Source organism: Stenella coeruleoalba (genome assembly GCF_951394435.1).
Source record: "Stenella coeruleoalba genome assembly, chromosome: 2".
Lineage (NCBI taxonomy): Eukaryota > Metazoa > Chordata > Mammalia > Artiodactyla > Delphinidae > Stenella > Stenella coeruleoalba.
Window position 1 is genome coordinate 4,381,204 of NC_137147.1, and position 20,295 is coordinate 4,401,498.

General features: G+C 49.4%; 1 protein-coding gene across 3 annotated transcripts in view; it reads left to right on the plus strand.

Annotated features, from left to right (window-relative positions):
* The window catches only part of WARS1 (tryptophanyl-tRNA synthetase 1), a 35,573-nt gene that overhangs the window by 11,133 nt on the left and 4,145 nt on the right, over positions 1 to 20,295 (plus strand). For all 3 annotated transcript variants that reach the window (XM_079908143.1, XM_079908145.1, XM_079908144.1), the window contains 7 exons: positions 173 to 386; positions 1,596 to 1,704; positions 9,705 to 9,824; positions 10,530 to 10,712; positions 15,623 to 15,723; positions 17,632 to 17,744; positions 17,933 to 18,106. In XM_079908143.1, the coding sequence (XP_079764269.1) occupies positions 173 to 386; positions 1,596 to 1,704; positions 9,705 to 9,824; positions 10,530 to 10,712; positions 15,623 to 15,723; positions 17,632 to 17,744; positions 17,933 to 18,106 (1,014 nt within the window). The remainder of the gene's footprint in view (positions 1 to 172; positions 387 to 1,595; positions 1,705 to 9,704; positions 9,825 to 10,529; positions 10,713 to 15,622; positions 15,724 to 17,631; positions 17,745 to 17,932; positions 18,107 to 20,295) is intronic.

The following is a 20,295-nucleotide window of genomic DNA, read 5'->3' on the forward strand; positions in this document are numbered from 1 at the left end:
TCAACTGGAAAAGAACAGTGACAATGACGCCTTCCTCGTAGGGTCATTGTAAGGCTAAAGGAGGTGATGTGTGTGAAAGCAGTTAGCACAACACCTGCCACACAGCAGTAACATTCGGCAAATGTTAGTCGTTGTTAATACACTCAGCCTTCACCCTTGCTCCTTTGTGCAGAATGAAATTGATTCCGCAGTGGAGATGTTGTTATCCTTGAAAATGAGCTACAAAGCTGCCACGGGGGAGGATTACAAGGCTGACTACCCTCCAAGGGACCCGGCACCTGGGAGTGATGGTGGCCTGGATGCCACAGAAGCAGGCGAGGATTTTGTGGACCCATGGACAGTACAGACAAGCAGTGCAAAAGGCATTGACTATGACAAGCTCATCGGTACGTTATGGGAAAAGCCCCAGCTTTTAGGAGTGATTCCATTGAGTTGATTCCACTGATGTTTTCTAATTTGAATTAATCATACATCCAGTCAAGCTTCAATGCCAAGGAGAAAATAGATCCTAAAATCTTTTGTGGTGCATTTTATTCCCAGAGGATTATTGTTAATTAACATAACAATATAAAATAAATCTCAAAATAATGATTTATAGTAGAGAGCTTAGTAGAAGCTTTTTCCTTTTTTTGAGCAATTCAGAACTTGGGGAAGGTCCATGGAACTGGGCATCTTTACAGTCACTTAAGTTGTCTCTAACTTAGTGGGTACAAGTCAGTCATAGATTACTTAAGGTTTCTCCTCCAGTGTGATACTGAGTGTGGAGCTAAACATCTGGAAGTCAGCTTAAGAAAGATGACTCCTCACAGGGGGCAGGTCCTCACTGCCAAGCCCTTCACTGGAGGGCTTCCTGCTCAGGAAAATCCTTACTCTGAGAACATTGATGGCTGTCAAAAAAGAAACAGAACTAAAATGTTCTTACCTAAGTCTAAGCCATTTTCCATGATTTATTATAGACTATCAAGGAGGGAAAATTCTCTTGAAGACAGCTGTTAATTCGGTTAAAGACTATTTAAATTTATGGTTGTGAGTGAATATAAATGATAGCTTAATGAGCAGTCAGCAGCGGGGGCGCGTGTGTGTGTGTGTGTGTGTGCATGTGTGCGTGTGTGCGTGTGTGTGCGTGCGTGTGTGCGTGTGTGCGTGTGTGCGTGTGTGTGTGCGCGCGCGTGTGTGCGTGCGTGTGTGTGCGCGTGTGTGCGTGTGTGTGTGCGCGTGTGTGTGCGTGTGTGTGCGCGCGTGTGTGCGTGTGTGTGTGCGTGCGTGTGCGTGTGTGTGTGCGTGTGTGTGTGTGCGTGTGTGTGTGTGCGTGTGTGTGTGTGTGGTTGCCTGGAGTTGCTGGCTAAACTGCATTCTGGATCTGTTTCCTGTCAGAATCCCATCCCAGACAAAAGAGCATTTTGTTCTGTAATTTATTCTCTGTTCTGCTGGCTGTGACCTCCACTCTGGGCTGGTGGAAGGGACCAGAGCCTCAGGCCTGAAGAGGCCTGGGTCTGTTGAGACTGTGCGTGGATCACAAGGCTTTCCCTCTCGTTTCAGCAATATCACCAAACCTCCCACCACCTGAGATCGGCATCTCTTCTTTTTTTTTCCAGTTCGGTTCGGAAGCAGTAAAATTGACAAGGAGCTGATAAACCGAATAGAGAGAGCCACGGGTCAGAGGCCGCACCGCTTCCTGCGCAGGGGAATCTTCTTCTCACACAGGTCAGGGTCTTCTCACTGCAGGGCCTCCCACCCCTCCTCTTCTTCTAATGAAGAAAACTATCAGGGTGCTGTTCCCTCAGACCTCCAGGCCCTTGCGGCGAGTGGTTGCCAGTTGGCAGAAGGCCGGTTCCACCTCCTGTGCTGGCAGTGACTGGCCGTGGGATGGTGCCCGTCCCTTCACCTCTGGCCCTTAGTTTATTCACCTGTAAACTGCCCACCTCACAAGGTGAAGGTCAAGTACACAGCAGATGAGATTCATGCCAGGTTACGTGCAATAAACTATAAAATGTCACAAAACAAAAGAGATCAACGTGTCCAAGTTCAGCATTTCCCATGAGATAAGCAGGAGGCTTCCTGAAATTACATACTTCTTCCTCCTATTGTTCTGGCCTACTCATAAATAATAGCCAAAGAGTCGCTTTGCTGTGCACCTGAAACTATCACAGCGTTGTTCATCAGCTATACACCAATACAAAATTAAAAGTTAAAAAAAAAGTTAAAAAAAGAGAGAAACTAATAGAGCGAACACGCACAGAATATCCCTACCTGAGATCATAAATTCCATGCAGATAACATCAGAGAACAGCCGGCTTCTGAGTGAGGTCTTGCCTCTCCCACCCCACACATCGCCTCGGGTTGGGTTCAAGGCCATGTTCGTGGAGTTTATAGTCCGAGGTAGGGTTGTTCTGTTCTGCCCGCACATCAGGGTTACGGAGAGCACGTGCAGGACAGAACTCGGCAGTCTGCCGAACACTTTAAATTCTACAGGCCGAGAACTCCAAGCCCCGCTCAGCCCTCTTTCTGGGCAGAATGCAATCAAAGCTTTTTCCTTAATTGAGATTTAATTCACATGACATAAAATTCACCTTCTGAAAGTACATAATTCAGTGGGTTTTTTTGGTGTATTCACAAGGTTGTGCAACCATCACCACTGTCTAATTCCAGAACATTTTCCTCACCCCAAAAAATAACCCTCTACCCATTAGCAGTCACTCCCTATTCCTCCCTCCCCACCAGCACCACTGGCAACCACTAACCTACTTCCTGTGTCCGTGGATTTGCCTGTTCTGAACATTTCATATAAATAGAATCATACCACATGTGGCCTTTTGTGTCTGGCTTCATTCACTTAGCATCATGTTTTCAAAGTTCCTCCATGATGTATCATATGTCAGTACTTCATTCCTTTTCATACCTGAAAAATATTTTATTGAATGGACATACCCCCCCATTCAACAGTTGATGGACATTTGGGGTATTTTCACTTTTGGGTTATCAATAATGCTGCTCCGAACACTTGCATACAGGTTTTTTTTTTTTAATAAATTTATTTATTTTATTTATTTATTTTTGGCTGTGTTGGGTCTTCATTGCTGTCTGTGGGCTTTTTCTAGTTGCGGCGAGCGGAGGCTTCTCTTCGTTGCGGTGGGCGGACTTCTCACTGCAGTGGCTTCTCTTGTTGCGGAGCACAGGCTCTAGGCACTCGGGCTTCAGTAGTTGTGGCGCGCAGGCTCAGTAGTTGTGGTGCACGGGCTTAGTTGCTGCACGGCATGTGGGATCTTCCCAGACCAGGGCTCGAACCCGTGTCCCCTGCAATGGCAGGAGGATTCTTAACCACTGCGCCACCAGGGAAGTCCTGTATACAGGCTTTTATGTGGACATATATTTTAAGTTCTCTTGAGTGTGTACGTGGGAGTGGAACTGCTGGGTCATAAGTTAACCATTTAACTTTTTGAGGAACTTCCAAACTGTTTTCCACAGTGACTGCATCATTTTGCATTCCCACCAGCAAAGTGCAAACAAAGGTCCCAGTTTCTCCACATCCTCGCCAACATTTATTCTTTTCCATTTTGTGTTTTTCCATAACCATACTAGTAAGTGTGAGGTGGTATTTCACTGTGATTTTGATTTGTATTTCCATAATGACTAATGATGTTGAGCACCTTTTCATATGCTTATTGACTGTTTTTATGTATTCTTTAGAGAACTGTCTCCTCTGATCCTTTGCCAACTTTTTAATTGGGTTATTTATCTTTTCATTATTGAGTTATAATAGTTCTTTATATATTCTGGATACTAGTTTCTTATCAAATACTTGATTTTCAAATATTAGCTCTTAATTTACAGTGTCCTTAGAAGCACAAATTTTTAATTTTGATGAAATCCAGTTTTCTTCTGTTTGTTTTTCGTTGCTTGGTGTCATATCTAAGAAACCATTGCCTAATTCAAGGTCATGAATATTTACACCTGTTTTTTCTTCTAAGAGTTTTATTCTTTTAGCCCTTACATTTAGGTCTCTGATCCATTTTGAGTTAATTTTTGTATATATGTGAGGGAGGATTCAACTTCATTCTTTTGCATGTGAATATCCAGTTGTCCCAGCGCGAATTTTTGAAGACTGTTGTTGAATTTTCTTGACACTCTTGTTGAAAATCAATTGACCGTATATTTAAGGGTTTATTAAATATACTACATAGTCTTGATTACTGTAGCTTTGTAGTAAGTTTTGACACTGGAAAGTGTGAGTCCTCCAACGTTGTTCTTCTCAAGATTATTTTGGCTGTTCTAGGTCCCTTGCATTTCCAAGTGAATTTTAGGATCAACTTGCTAATTTCTGTAAAAAAGGCAGCTATGATTTTGGTAGAGATTTTGCACTGAATCTATAGATCAATTTGGGGAGTGTTGCCATCTTAAAATATCAAGTCTTCCTATCCATGCACATAGACGTCTTTCCATTCACCAGGTCTTTAGTTTCTTCCAGCAGTGTTTTATAGTTTTCAGTGTACAAGTCTTGCACTTCCTTTTTTTAAATAAATTTATTTATTTATTTATTTATTTATTTTTGGCTGCATTGGGTCTTTGTTGCTGCGCGCGGGCTTCTCACTGCGGTGGCTTCTCTTGTTGTGGAGCATGGGCTCTAGGTGCGTGGGCTTCAGTAGTTGTGCCACGTGGGCTCTAGAGCGCAGCCTCAGTAGTTGTGGCACACGGGCTTAGTTGCTCCGTGGCATGTGGGATCTTCCCAGACCAGGGCTCAAACCCGTGTCCCCGACATTGGCAGGCAGATTCTTAACCACTGTGCCACCAGGGAAGCCCCAAGCCTTGCACTTCTTTTGTTAGATTTATTCCTAAGGTTTTGTTTGTTTTGATGCTGTTGAAGATAACGTTTTCTTCATTTCTTTTTTGGATTGTTCATTGCTGTTTCTGAAGGGAAAGCACACTCCTGTGTGTTTCCTCTAGCTCAGTGCTCACTGCAGCTCTGCTTCACTTCTGATACTGGATGTGTGGGGTTTCCACACATCAGGTTCTGCAGCACAAGCTGGTGTCTTACAATTATACCCAGTTCTGACACTGTCTACCTGGAGATAGCGTGTGATCCCACAGGTTAAGGGCTCAGTCCCAGAAGACTGCCCCCCACCTCCCTACTTCAGACAGGAATCACGGGTCTGGACTGTTACCCGTGCCATAAATCAGAGGGTCCCATGACTGCTTCGTGGAGTGAATTTGCCAGAGCATCTCACGTAAGTCAGGAAAACATTTTACTTACTAGATTACCAGTTTATTATAAAAGGTATAATTCAAGAACAGCCAGATGGAAGAGGTGCACAAGGCAGGGTGTGTGGGAGCACAGCGCTTCCATGGTCTCGCTGGGCACCTCTCTCCCCACTTCTCCATGTGTTCACCAACCCGGAAGCTCTCTGAAGCTGTCCTTTGGGTTTTTATAGAGCCTTCACTACATAGACGTGATTATTTAAATCACTGGCCACTGGTAATTAAACTCAATATCCAGCCCCTCCGCCCTCCCCAGAAAGTGGGGCGAAGGCAGGGGGGACTGAAAGTTCCAATCCTCTAATCAGAGTTAGCTCCCCTGGGAACCAGCCCGCCTCCTTAGGTTATCTATGGGCTTTCCAAAAGTCACTTAAGTAACATAAATTTTGGTGTGGTTGAAAGGAGCTTATTATATGAATAACACTCCTATCTTTATCATTCTTTTCACGTAGGAAATTCCCACAATGGTTAAAGGAGCTCTGTGCTTGAAACAGGATAGAACGAAGACCAACTGTGTATTTCTTACAATCAATCACAATATTGCACTACTGTAGAGAAATACCACAACTGATTTTTGTTTGTTGATCTTACGTGCTGCAACTTTGCTGAGTTCATTTATTAGTTCTTATTAAAAAAAACAAAATTCAGCCACATAAATTTGAAGATCTAATTATCTTTATTCAGTGATTCATAAATCAGGCAGCCTCCCATCTAGCAACTAGAAAGGCGCTCCAAGGGGTTTTACAAAATGGAAGCTTTTTACAGGGAGAGGGGTGGGGCAAGGGAGGAATTAGCAAAAGGGAAAAAAGGACTATTTTTAGGCCAGGACATCTTTTTGTGGACGGGAATGGCAAGGGTTTTACCACGCAGATTGATTCTTGAGGGATCGAAGGTGTAGGGCAGGAGACAGTTTACCTCATAGGTGCTGAGCAGGAAATTCCAGACTGGTTGATTAAGATTACATTTCTGGGGAAGGTGGAAAGTGCAGTTAAATCAGATATTAAGTCTAGGTTTAGTGTCATGGGCTTTAACATGATACCATGTGGGCCTGTGGTTTTCTTTTTAACATTCTCTTTTTTTTTTTTCTTTTTTTGTGGATTCTGGAGCATTTTTGTTATATAGCATTATTTCACCTGCGAGTAAGGATAATTTTACTTCTTCCTTTCCAATTTGGATTTCTTTTTCTTGCCTAATTGCTCTGGCTAGAAATTCTAGTACAGTCCTTGTGAAAGTGAGCATCCTTGTCTGATTCCTGATCTTAGGGGGAAATCTTTCAGTCTTTCACCATTGAGTAGCTTTGGGTTTTCCATAAATGCCCTTCATTTTAAGGAAGTTCCCTTCTGTTCTGAGTTTGTTGAGTATTTTTATCATGAAAGAATATTGGGTTTTATCAAATCCTTTTTCTTCCTCTGTTGAGATGATCATGTGGCTCTTGTCATGCTTTCTATTAATACCGTGTATCACATTGATGGATTTTTGTATGTTGAACCAAGTTTGCATTCCTGGAACAAATTCCAGTTGATTATGGTGTGTAATCCTTTTTATATGTTGCTGGATTTGGTTTGTGAGTTGCTGAAGATTTTTTCATCTGTATTCATAAGGGACATTGGTCTGTAGTTTTCTTTTGATGTCTTTGCTTTGGGTATCAGAATAATACTGGCTTCATAGCATGAGTTGAGACGTATTCCCTCTTCCATTTTTCTGGAAGTTTGTGAAGGATTGTTGTTAATTCTCTTTTGAAAATTTGAGAGAATTCACTAGTGAAGCCATCTGGCCCGAGGCTTTTCTTTGTGTGACTTTTTTTTATTCCTAGTTCAATTTCTTTGCTTGCTATAGATCTGTTCAGATTTTCTATTTCTTCTTGAGTCAGTTTTGGTAAATGTGTCTATTACATCAAGGTTGTCTAACTTGCTGGCATACAGTTGTTCCTAGTATTATTCCCTTATAATCCTTTTTACTCCTATAAAGTGTTTAGTACTGTTGACTTTGGTAATTTGAGTCTTTTGTTTTTTTAGCTCAAGCTTTATCAATTTTGTTGATCTTAAATCAAATTTTTATCTTAGCATTTTACAGTTCTCACTGCCCTGTGACGTATTTACTTCAGTATAATAATGCTGTGGGCTCTTGGTTTAGGGAGGCATAGGACTTGAAGCTTTGGCCATGCTCAGATTTAAGAACGCCTCTCAGGTCTGTGAAGTAGGCGTTTGATGAGATCTGCCACGCGCTGTCTCCCTCTGCAGCCGAGGGGGCCCTGCGGGAAGCCATCCTCACAAAGCTGAGCCCAGCACGGGAGCCTCGTCGGCGCCCTGCCCTCGGGACAGCACCCCTCGGGACAGCACATCGTGAGTGCTCAGAGACTTCCTGCAAAGCCATCTGGAGCAGCGCAGCCGGGACCTGGTCTCCGTGCTCCCACTGCAGGTGGCACAGGTTCAGTCCCTGGTTGGGGAGCTAAGATCTCACATGCCACACGGTGCGGCAAAAAAATAAAAAGAGCAGCTCATGGGACGGCTGTGCTCTTTTTCTTTTCTATAAGCTGATAAAAGTTTGATTTGGTTACTCATGAGAACCAAAGAAGGACTCTTTTTCTTCCAAAATCAAGTGTTTCATTCTTTCCTTATCTCAGAAGCACTGGGTGATCATTCCTTGGGGAAAAATCAAAACTATGCACGAAAACCAGAATCCCCCTAATCCTATCAGCCCAGAGATAAGCACTGTTAGCCCCTGGTCTGGGGCATAAGGAGAAGTCACTTTCAGAATACTCTTGTCTGGGTTCTCCTGCCCAGACCTCTGGAAAAGGCAGCTATTCCTCTTTTATTTGGGCATACTTTGCCCAGAAACAAAGAACATTCACACCCTGGAAGGGTGGTTTCATACCCTGCCAAACGTTGCAGTCACTGGCAGGGTTTGTTTTGTTTTGTGGGATTTTTTTAACGTCTTGACTGGAGTATAATTGCTTTACAATGGTGTGTTAGTTTCTGCTGTATAACAAAGTGAATCAGCTATACATATACATATATCCCCATATCTCCTCCCTCTTGCATCTCCCTCCCACCTTCCCTATCCCACCCCTCTAGGTGGTCACAAAGCACTGAGCTGATCTCCCTGTGCTAAGCAGCTGCTTCCCACTAGCTAGCTGTTTTACATTTGGTAGTGTATACATGTCCATGCCTCTCTTTCACTTCGTCCCAGCTTACCCTTCCCCCTCCCCGTGTCCTCAAGTCCATTCTCTACATCTGCATCTTTATTCCTGCCCTGCCACTAGGTTCATCAGTACCATTTCTTTAGATTCCATACATGTGCTTTAGCATACAGTATTTGTTTTTCTCTTTCTGACTTACTTCACTCTGTATGACAGTCTCTAGGTCCATCCACCTCACTACAAATAACTCAATTTCATTTCTTTTTATGGCTGAGTAATATTCCATTGTACATATGTGCCACATCTTCTTTATCCATTCACCTGTTGATGGGCATTTAGGTTGCTTCCATGTCCTGGCTATTGTAAATAGAACTGCAGTGAACATTGTGGTACATGACCCTTTTTGAATTATGGTTTTCTCTGGGTATATGCCCAGTAGTGGGATTGCTGGGTCACATGGTAGTTCTGTTTTTAGTTTTTTGAGGAACCTCCATACTGTTCTCCACAGTGGCTGTATCAATTTATATTCCCACCAACAGTGCAAGAGGGTTCCCTTTTCTCCACACCCTCTCCAGCATTTATTGTTTGTAGATTTTTTGATGATGGCCATTCTGAACCGGCAGGGGTTTTAAAAATACAGATTCCCAGGCGTCACCCCAGACCCACTGGACCAGAGTCTGTGGAGGCACAGCTCAGGCAGATGTGGTGTGGAAACAGCCGGCCAGGTGATTCTGATGCACCGCCAGGGAGGAGGCCTCTTCGTGTGCGCTGTTAGTGGACCCCAGTCCTTGGGGAGGGTGGATGATTCCAGAATAACTCCCAGATGAAGACACCTGGTCCCAGTGTAGCTGAGGGAGCCCAAAGCAGATCTCCACCTGGGGGCATCCCTCACTTCCCTGCCTAAGTCAGGACTGTGGGAGCCCTGTGATTTCCCCCATCTGGGCCAGCAGAGTGTCGGCGCTGTGTGGTTCTCAACAAGGACGGGGTGGTGTTGGCCTGGTGTCGCTCCCAGGAAAGTGTGTGAAGCAGGCAGTACGTCAACATCGACACTTGGAGGAATTCCAAGAGAGATCCAGCGTCTGACCAACATTTAAATATATTATTCCCAATCTGCATGTCTTCCACTTTTAAAACAATCACAGGAGAACCAGCTCAGAAGAAGTTTCCTGTTGTTTTTACAGCATAAGCGCCAAGGATAACAAGCTCTAGTGATTATCCGGGTTGTTTTGTCTGTTTATCATTTCCAAATGAGCATTCACACCGCGATTTTTTTCTCAGAACATCACACTATTTTCTTTTCTCCTTTTTCCTTTAGAGACATGCATCAAATTCTTGATGCCTATGAAAATAAGAAACCATTTTACCTGTATACGGGCAGGGGCCCCTCTTCTGAAGCAATGCACGTAGGTCATCTCATCCCGTTTATCTTCACAAAGTAAGTATTGCGTCGTGTGACTGTTCTCACTTGTATTAGTGAATCAGAAATGTTAGTCACATTACTGATCAAGTATGGTGTATAAAATTACTTTGTTATTTTGAAATTCTTTTGAACCATGGAGAGACTAAATCAGCAGTATATCTGCCAATCATAGATAATATATGTATTATTTTGCCAAAAAAAAAAAAGAAATGTTAGTCACAAACCTTGTCTAGAACTGACAAGACAGTACTAGTTCACATCTGCTTGAACAACCAAGGTCTTGGGGAGTTGCTGCCTTTGTGGCTTCTCTTCACCCTGTTCCTGGTGTCGCTTTAGCGGGATGTGGGTGGTAGAGAGAGCACTGCTTTGGAGTCAGTGGACCTGCGTCCTCCTCTTCCCCTGTCCACGTGACCATAGAAGAGTTACTTCTCTGGGCCTTAGTTTCCACATCTGCCAGAGGGAGTAATAATACCTACCACCTACAGTTCTCGTAAGGCTTCAAAATAAAGTGTGCAGGGAAACCGGCACAGAGCTGACATGGTAATAAACAGTTGTAGCCCTTATTAACAGGAGTCAAATTCACAGTGTGATCAGAGCGTGTGATTTTTGTGGGCAGGGACGTTTTGACATACATTGTTAGCAGGAACCGTGTTTTCAGAGGCACAGTGGCGTTTTTCTGCAGGGAAATGAGATGACGGCCTTCTTCCCCCCCTCTCTTAGGTGGCTGCAGGATGTGTTCAATGTGCCCTTGGTCATCCAGATGACCGATGACGAGAAGTACCTGTGGAAGGACCTGACCCTGGACCAGGCCTATGGCTACGCTGTGGAGAACGCCAAGGACATCATCGCCTGCGGCTTTGACATCAAGAAGACTTTCATCTTCTCTGACCTTGACTACATGGGGTAAGGAGAGAACGCCTGCCTGCCTTTTAAATAAGTAGATGCAGATTGTAGACAAGTCATCATGGCCACGGCTGCAGCTGAAACACCTGAAGCATCTCGAGGTCTGGAAGGTGTTTTTCTTCCCTTATTAAATGTTATGGTCTGGTTTATTGGTTTATTGACAAATACGATTTCCATCCTCAGCTTGTGACAGATGTGCATCTGTGTCGTAGTTTCTCTCCACGGATGGTCAGTTGTGCCAATTTGGGTGTCTTTCTCTTTCTCAGTGTACCTTTTTCCCTACAGAGAAAAGACTCACTGGTGACACAGTTCCCTCACAGTCTAGTTAAACCAGACACTTAATAGTCCAAAAGATTTCCTTCTGGAAGTCCTCAAACTGTAACTTCTGCGGTTTTGAACTTCATTCCAGACGACTACCAAGAAGTGTGTTAGAAAAGTAAGACTCTGTCCACCGTCCCAAGAAGAATGCTCTTCAGGTCACCAAGTATTGCATGAGCCCCTAAGATATGGCGCTCCCTGCACGGGTCTGGCCGCCCGTGGGGGACAGTGCTTGAGGGCCCACCTTGCTGGTGGAGTGTGGCCCCTGTTAGGAGATTCGTTAGAGGCCCAGACGGGGTGTAGCGGAAACACCAAAGGCTGCGTGAGCAGTAGGTGCAGAGGAGCTTGCTGGTTAACACTGCCCAGAAGGGTCCCTTCTGTAACTACTGAGATCTGAGGGGGACCTTTATAGCCATTGAGAGGAATACACGCCTTGGTATGAAATCTGACCTTTCTAGCAGCCAGTAAATGAATGCATTTTCTAATTTTACCTATTACATTTTTTTAACCACTCTCTTGTGGGCACAGAGGCATTGTGGGGTCCATGAAGAAACATGACCTTCCAAGGGAGGAAAATAGACCTGGGTTCGAGTCCCAGGTCTCCTCTGTTCAGGGTCTGTGAGTCAGCAAGTCTGGTCCATGAAATAGGGTTAGATGAGACCTTAGTTGTCACTGTTATTATCATTTTCATGACACTTAGTTTTATTTCTCTCCCCCTATTCCTTAAAAGGACCTGATTCAACTGCTTGAACCCATAGACACACCATGGGTTCTGCTCTTTTTCGGACAAGGCAGTACTGGCATCACACAGTCACTGGCATCCTTTTGTGCAGCCTCTTCCCACCCACCGTGGCCCCTCTCAGCCTCTGGTCCCCCACCAGCCAGCGATCTTTCTAAAAGGCAGGTGTGGCTCAGTCCCCTGCTCACAGCTTTCCTGGTTCTCCATCATCATCAGGATAAAGTTCTCGCTTTCTCCTTTGCACACCAGCCCCTTGTGATTTGACCTGTGTTCCTCTCTGGTCACCGCCCCCTGCAGCTATACAGAACAATTTGCTGTTCCACACCCTCGCCTTTGTCCCTGCTCTTCTCTGCCCTGACCCCAGGACTCCCAGCTCCGCGGATTCCTATGCTGCCTTCCAAACACGTGGTCAAGCACCACCTTCTCCTGGGAGCTGTCCCTCCTGCAGCCAGATTTAGATACCCCTCTCTGGTCCCCCTGCGCCCCGGGCCCCCCCTCTGGTGCAGTGTGAGGGGTTGTCCTCTCACACTAGACCAGTAAAGCAGCCGTCATGGGGTGCTCGCCGTGGCAGGTGCCCCCCGAGGCCCCGAGAACACAGCACTGAGCAAAACAAAGTCCCCTGTTGTGGTGCTGAGATGTTGATAGGACAGAAACAAACACCTCTGACGAGTCCGTGAGAATGTCAGGGCGGGGGCGTGAACTTCTGAACAGTCCGCGTGAGAAGACCACCATGGCCCACGTGCTTTCAGCTCGTTCTGAGAGAATGTGGCATCTGTGGCGACTGGTTTCCACCCTGTCTTTCTGGTACCTGCAGCTTCAATTCTGCCACCTTTGCTCCCTAAGAACTCCCTTTTTCTTTATGAACGTGGGGTAAAGATGAAAGCCCAGACAAAGGGCCTGTCCTAGCTTTTCTTAGGTATTTTATGTTGAACCTAAAGTTAGGAGGGACATTTAAATGTTAAAGTCTGTTTTCAAGTGTCTTTTTCCCTTTAAGAGTTTCTTCTAAACACTCAGGCATTTTACTGTTTTTCTTGAAGTTTAACTCAAAATCTAAACCTCTGACTTCATAAAGCTCCTTCCCAAGCCAGTCTTCCTTACGAACAAGAAACACAACAAAGCCTCCTCCACCCCCTCGGGGGGCTCCATGGGGGAAGGAGTCGGTGCTGGGGCTGAGGCTTCCCGCCACCCTGTCCCCCCACACGTTTGGGCCCAGAGGGGCCTTCCTGACAGGACCCCCGAGGGGTGGAAGGACACTGCTCCGGGACGCTGAAAGCCAGTGGTCCAGACCCAGCTCTGTGCCGGGCTTGGTTTGGTTCCTGTGGGCAAGTCCTTCAGTTCTCTGAGCTCCCGTTTTCCTATGCAGTGGGGGGTTACTACTAGTTAGGGGTGGTCTAGCTGAGGGGTTCAGAGTGCCCGCCTGGGCTCGCATCCTGACCGCCACCTCCTGTGTGACTCGGGCAGTGAGTGTTGGACAGGTGTTTATTGAGCATCTGCTACATGTCAGATGATGCTGGGGGTCAGCAGCCAAGACAGTTATCCAGCCGCTCCGTCAGGTTCTCTCTAACGGGACTTAACAGGTAGTAAACCAGGTGAGAATGAGTGTTGTGAGGACAAAGGAAGAACAGAAAGGACAGGGTGGTTAGCTCAGTGGACGGGAGCACCTGCGCTGCAGCTTCATGAGGACTGACCACTGAACTGCTGCATGTGGGGCGCTTCCAGCAGAGCCTGGCCCTGGTGAGTGCCCAGTGTCACTCTTGAAAATCTCTTCCAACTTAGAACCCTGTCGCTCATTTGCCTGCCTGTGTGAGGAAATCCAGGCCATGTTCTCCAAGCTATGTGAGTGTGAAGGGCAGGTGTTCTCGGGGGACAAACTGGTACCCAGCCCTCATTTACAGGATGCAGCTGGGTCTGTTCCTGGTCCCCAAGGCGAAGCCTCGGGGTGCGTCACGCTGCATCGGCACAGGGGCGAGCCCGGGGGACAGACATCCCTGGGGGGGTGGCGGGGGGTGGCCATGCTCTCGGTGCAGCCAGAGAGCGACCCGGCCTCCAAGAACGGGCAAGGCGGTCTTCTTCAGAAGCACTGCTTCTGATACTAGGGCTGCTGTAGACTTTCCCTCCTTGTGGGCCTTGGAGGCCATCTTATGCAGCACGACCCCAGACACAAGAGGATGGGCCTACCGGCTGACCTGCCCAGGGGACTAGCATTGAGGGTCGCCTCAACCCCAGGATGCACAGAGTTCTTGCCCATCCCCCCCCGGTGGTGGACAGCGCTGGTCCTCGCCCCGCGTAGGCAGCACGAGGCCTGCTGCTTTCCCCCAGGAGACCCCTGGCACGGAGGTCGCTCCTGTTCCCGCAGGGTGAACGAGCGGGCATCTCTGCAGGTGGCTATCCCGCTCTGCTCTCTGGTGTGTTCAGTGTACGTCGGGGGGTGTGGGGGGGGGGTGACCTGTGCTGGGAGCGCTTTGCTGCCACTGCTCCTGGCGCGTCCTCGCAGCGCTGTTCCCACCCTGGCCGGTGCCCCCAGGGCTGAAGTGGAAGCCACCATCCCTCCCCCGCCCTTGCTCCCTGTCTGAGTGGGACTCTGCTCAACTCAAACAGACCCTGCTGCGGTGGCCTTGGCCTTTACCGGCCTCCCTGCCTTGTGGCTGCCCTAGACGCAGGCAGCCGGCATCCCTGCGCTTCTGACGCGCGCCCCGTGCCTGCCCAGAGGCATTCGGTGGCCCTCCGTCAGGCCAGAAGCCTTAAACTCTTCAAACGCTGTGAGATGTGGTGAGAAAAGCACAGGCCTTGGGGCCAGGCGAGCCTAGGTTTGGATCCCAGGTCCTAGATTCACTAGGTCTATGACCATAACCTCTCTGAGCCTCTGTGAAAGTGGAGGCAAAGCTGCCGCCTCACAGGGGAGCGGGGCAGTGGCAGTGTATCTCCCGCACTCAGCACAGCTCCTGCCCCCGATAGTAAACGGCAGCTTTCCCGCCTTTTCCTTTTATCTTTATGGTGCCTGACACATAATAGGGCCTGGAGGAAAAGCTACTGAATATGTCAGTCAAAAGATGCAGTGTAGGAAGCCCCTCTGGGTTTTGCCCCTTCAGCCTAGTTCCTTCTAATAGCAGAATGGCTGCCACAGATCCAGGCCTTGTATTCACACCCCTCACCACCCAGGAGAGTTCGCCCTGTCCAGACAGCCTGGCTGCCCCACGGTGGAGGGGACAGTGGTGGCCGGATGCAGGGAGGACCAGCTGCACTGAGACAGACCCTCCTTCCTGGGCCCGTCAGTTGCTATCCGGACACTACATCCAGCAACAGGTTGCAAATACCCTTGAACAATGAGAAGGTTAATCCACGTATAACTCACAGTCGGCCCTCCACAGCCTAAGTTCCCCACATCCGTGGATTCAACAAGCCAAGACCATGTAGCACTGCAGTGTTAACTATTGAAAAGTACCACGTGTAAGTGGACCCGCGTTGTTCCAGGGTCAACGGTAATCTCCCACGAGAAAGCACACGGTCCGTCTCAACAGAAAAGCTGCACTGGGGCCCCCAAACTTACAGCCCCATAAGCTCAGCAGTGACCCTGGCAGAATCTCAATATCTCATGTTAGCCGCTGAGTCAACCACTGAATCCGGTGTGTTCTTGCCTTAGTTGCTTATCAGCTTCATGTTGATTTCCTTCCACAGGTAGAGGTGTGTTCGCCTCGCCTGCCGCAGGCATCTTTGCGTACAGGGGGCGTCACAGCGCCTTCCTCCCCAGTGTGTTCCGGCCTGTGTCTGGCCTGCCATGTTGTACCATCTGCCGCTTTGCCCTCAGTGGACGCCACCCTCTGGGTCCGGAGTTTGATTCTGACTGTCTTTGCAGGATGAGCCCAGGCTTCTACAAGAACGTGGTGAAGATACAGAAGCACGTCACCTTCAACCAGGTGAAAGGCATTTTCGGCTTCACTGACAGTGACTGCATCGGTAAGGAGCCGCTGCTGCCCGCGGTCCCCGCCCCGCTGCCCTCAGACAGGAGCCAAGCTCAGCAGGGGGCAGGTTGACGCGCTTGGTGCCTGCCCGGGGCTGAGCTCTCTCTGAGGTGGTAGCATTTGCAGTTTGTCTCTTTAAATAGGTGGGTTTTCCCTGGAACATCAAGAGCTGGTGTGATGCCTTTGGCCCCTTTTCTGGGCCATGTGGAGCTATCCCTCGGGACACCCTCTGTCCCTCTCCTTAGTTATCCGTTCGTTTTAAGGTTTAGAAGGAAGAGAAGGGTACGGATGACTTCTGTCCTCCGCCTGCTCCTGGGACGCCAGTCCGCGTGGGAGGTCTTGGTGGGGGCCCAGGGGCTGCAGGAGGGCCTGCTCTATGGCCGGAACCTGCCGTCTTTGTCTCCCTGGACCTCAGCTTCCCCACCTGCAAAAGGAGGGTCCTGACTGGAGGCCCTGGGAAGCCCACCCTACCTGCGCTCCCTCGCTCTCCTTCCAGGCTTGTCTGCAGCAGATAGGCCCCTTTGCCCACGTTTACGCCCCTCTCCCTGTGTCTCCCTCCACGCCCCCTTCAGATGCGTTGGCTTTCTCTCCTTTGAGACCCTTAGCTCCTTGGGCAGAGAATCAATCCTGAGAATAGCGGCTGGGCCTCCGGACCCCCTCCCCTTTATTTTCGGTGCACGGCCCCAGGCAGCTCCCAGGATGTGCCTGCAGGCGCTCTGTGCCGGGGGTGCCTGCTGGGACGGAGCACATTCCAGGGCCCACCGTGAGGGGCCTGTAAGGAAGAGTGCAGAGAGAAATGCGCAGAGGCCTTATTGGGAGGCTTTTCACATAAGCAGAACCCTTCGATGTTTCGGTCAGATCATTCCTGACAACTGGGGCATAAACCCGGTGCTTTTGAAAGGGTTTTTTAACCCTGGGAATCCCGGCATGGAGTGGAGAGGTGTCTCCCTGAAGGCTGCCCAAGTGAGTAGGGAGACAGCAGGCGCGACGAGGAGCTGCACACACTTTGCTGCCAGGGGACCTGGGCTCGAACCCTGGCTCAGCCACTCACTGACTGCACACTAGTCCCAGGAAACCACAGAGGCAGTCTGAGCCTGGTGTCCACGTGCATAAAATGGGGACGACAGTGACACCTTCTCCATAGAGTCGTGGGGCGTAGACGAGCCCAGGGAAGGCCCTGAGCCAGAGCCGGGGCTGCTCAGTGCTGTAAAGGGGGTGCTGGTGTCAGTGGCAGCTGCCACGCGGACACCCAGAGGCAGAAAGGAGCCCAGAAATGAGGCATGTCTTTCTGCAGAGGGGAGAGAACAGCTGCCGGGAAAGAGCATCACAGAGACAGCGTTTCAGGGCTGGAGCCACGTGGGCTACCTGGGAAATGCCTGAGCAGCGCAGAGGGGTAGACTGGCCCAGCTCCACTTATCAAGGGTCACACCAAGATCCATGCCCTTTGACCCCAGAGTTCCGCTTCTGCAGGTCTAAGCAAATAGCAGTAGCAGTGTTAACAGCAGCAGCATCCAAAATATTGAGAACGTTTTATGCACCAGGAGGTCATAATGTATCATAATTAAAGCCGAGGAACACCCCAGACGCCCGGGGGTGGAGAACCGCTGACTCTCCAGGGCACGTGGATGGGATAGAGTGTGGGTACAAAGTGGAGCCTGTAAAAACAGACCGGAGGAGAATCACAACTGAAAGGCAGAGTGTGAGAGGGAGAGGAAATGGGTGAAAAGAGACACAAACTGGCACTATAGGGGTTTTTTTCTTCCTTCTGCTCTTCTGTAGTTTTCAGGTTTTCTTTAATGACTGTTACTTCTCCAGTGGGGAGAAAGCCGATTTTTGTTCACCCCTTTTACAGTTCCAGCAGGAAGCGGTCTCGTGTATAAAGATGTTTTGTCCTCCTTTCCAGGGAAGATCAGTTTTCCTGCCATCCAGGCCGCTCCCTCCTTCAGCAACTCGTTCCCCCAGATCTTCCGAGACCGGACAGATGTCCAGTGCCTCATCCCGTGTGCCATTGACCAGGTCAGGAGGCAGGGCCAGGGTTGTGTCATCCTGGGTGTTGCAGGAGGCTCTTTGCCCTCTTCGGTGGGAAAGGAGGGTCGAAAAGGTGCCGCGGGGCGGAGCTGACTCTTTGCGCTCACCGGAAGCGTGGGGTTGCTCACGGGCTAGCAGCTGGCCCACGCCTCCCACCATCCCCTCCCTCCCCACAGGACCCATACTTCAGGATGACCAGAGACGTGGCCCCCAGGATCGGCTACCCTAAGCCAGCCCTGCTGCACTCGACCTTCTTCCCCGCCCTGCAGGGGGCCCAGACCAAGATGAGCGCCAGCGACCCCAACTCCTCCATCTTCCTCACAGACACGGCCAAGCAGATCAAGACCAAGGTGAGCGGCAGCTGGGGCGCGGGCGGCCCCTGCGCAGGGCCACACCCCGGGGAGACACGCACACGTGGTGCTGCTCTGTCCTTTGGCCTCCGCTGCCACGGGGGCCCTGAATTCCAGGGTCCAGGCAGCCTGTCCCCGTTCCCAGATGACAGGGGGATTTTCTTATTTGTGTCTTTTCATGTGGGCAAGGCTTTGGAATTTTTTTCTTTTTTTTTCTTCTCTGATTTCCTCACCAACACTGTTTGGGAAGCAAAATCACGGCAATTTTCTTTAGTTACAGTTAAACAATAGAAAAAATGTAGTGTATTTCTGGGCATCAGCCGTATTCCAGGAGCTGGGCCAGGTGCTTTCTTTATGTTTCTAGGTTTTAATCCTCACTGGGAGATAGTGGTGTGTTCCCTTTAAAGACAAGAAGGATGAGGCCCGGAGAGGATGACCAGCTTGACCAGGTTTCCACCGGAAACCAGGAGATGCCCTCCTGGCCCACGGCCCACGAGCTGCCGTTACCAAGCTGGTAGGGGCTGGTTTTCTCCGGAGCGTTCTCACTGAGACTCAGGACTGATCAGCCTCCTTCCACAGGCGGGTCCCGCCTGGGAGTGCTATGCCCGGCCCGGCGTGCAGCAGGAGCTCAGTAAATACTTTCCGGGTCACCAGAGACACTGGAAGTCAGAATGAGTTTGAACTTCCTTGCTTTTCAGGGCCGCACTTCTGCTGCTCAGTTCTGAACTGCCAGTGTGTGTTCAGTCCCCTCTCTGTTCCACAAAGCTGTTGACATTTCATTTGGAACCAAGTGCACGTTTGCGGGTTGGACGATCACAACAGGAGTGACAGAAACTGGATTTGAGGCATGTAGTGCACCCATCTGAGTGACCACCAGGCCCCGACGCCTTCTGGAAAGTCCCAGATTCTGGTTGACAATGGGGAACCCTTAGTATCAGAACTGTCTTCCAGGAAGTGGTAGCCACCAGCTTTCCCAGCCTCGGCAGGGCTTTCCTTTCTCTTTCACTTCTGGCCGAAAATTCCAGAGCACGGAGTGCATTAGAGGGGACGGGAAGCTCCTGTTCCCTCTAGCAGAGAAGTCATTTTGTTTTGTTTTTGGAAGTTTTAAAGAAGTCATTTTGGCTCTGGGACATTTTTCATTCACTCAGGACCAGCAAAGACCCAAGGGCTGGGTGAGCAGTGAGTGGAGGGTCGGGAGCCACCCAGGCTGCCAGGGTCATGAGCACCCTGTGGGGCAGGACAGGGTCAGGCCAGGCCCTTGTTCCCAATCCCCAAGCCCACCTTCAACTCCAGAAGCAGAATCTCCACGCCAGCCAGGAGAGGGGGCATCTGCTCCAGGCCCCTCCCACGAATAACAACAGTAGAGTGCCGGGGACACGGCAGCTTGGCTGCGTGATCACCTGCCATGTGCTCACCTGTGCGAGCTCACTGAGTCCTGACAGCCACCCCGGGGGCTGCGTCCATTTCAGAAGCAAGGACGTAGGGCTCAGAGGGGTCCGGCAGCTTCCCTACTTTCACACAGCTGGGAAGCAGTGGGGCAGGGCCATAACCCGGGTCCCGCACGGCTTGGGCCCTCGGGTGGCCTGGAGGCAGGAGCCCTGGGTTGTCTGGGCCCCGCCACTTACCTGCCATTGGTGGGTGACCATGGCTGTCCAGGTGTCACTGTCAAGTGGGAGCAGCTGTACAAAACTGCAGACTAGGGGCAAGGCTTGCATGAGATCACATATAAAGTGGTTGCAAACTGTAGAGTACCACCCAAATTTAAGATTTCAGTTCAAATGTGGATCGTTGGACCGCTCCTTTGTCATGCGGGCCAAAACGTGCCTCCCGCCTCCCTGGGACGTCACGCCCAGGGACAGGTCGGAGCTTCTGCTGTCCCTCAGAGCCGCTGGCACTCCACCAGAAAGTCCAGCTTTCTCTGGCCTCACTCGTGGCCGCCAGCCTCTGCCCCCCAACGTTAGTCTGCGATTCTGGATGATCCGGTTAGGAATCCTCTCTGGAGTCCTGCTGTACCAAACGTCTCCACTGAGACTGCTGACACACCCTTTTCCGGAAGAAAATGAGGGTGACATTTGTACGTGATAGGTTTCTCAAATAGTCGTTGAAAGAACACTGAAGGAACTTTGTCTCCCCTTTTTGGCTTTTCTTCTCTTACCTCTTGATCCTGATTTCTCTAAGATTCTCTTCAA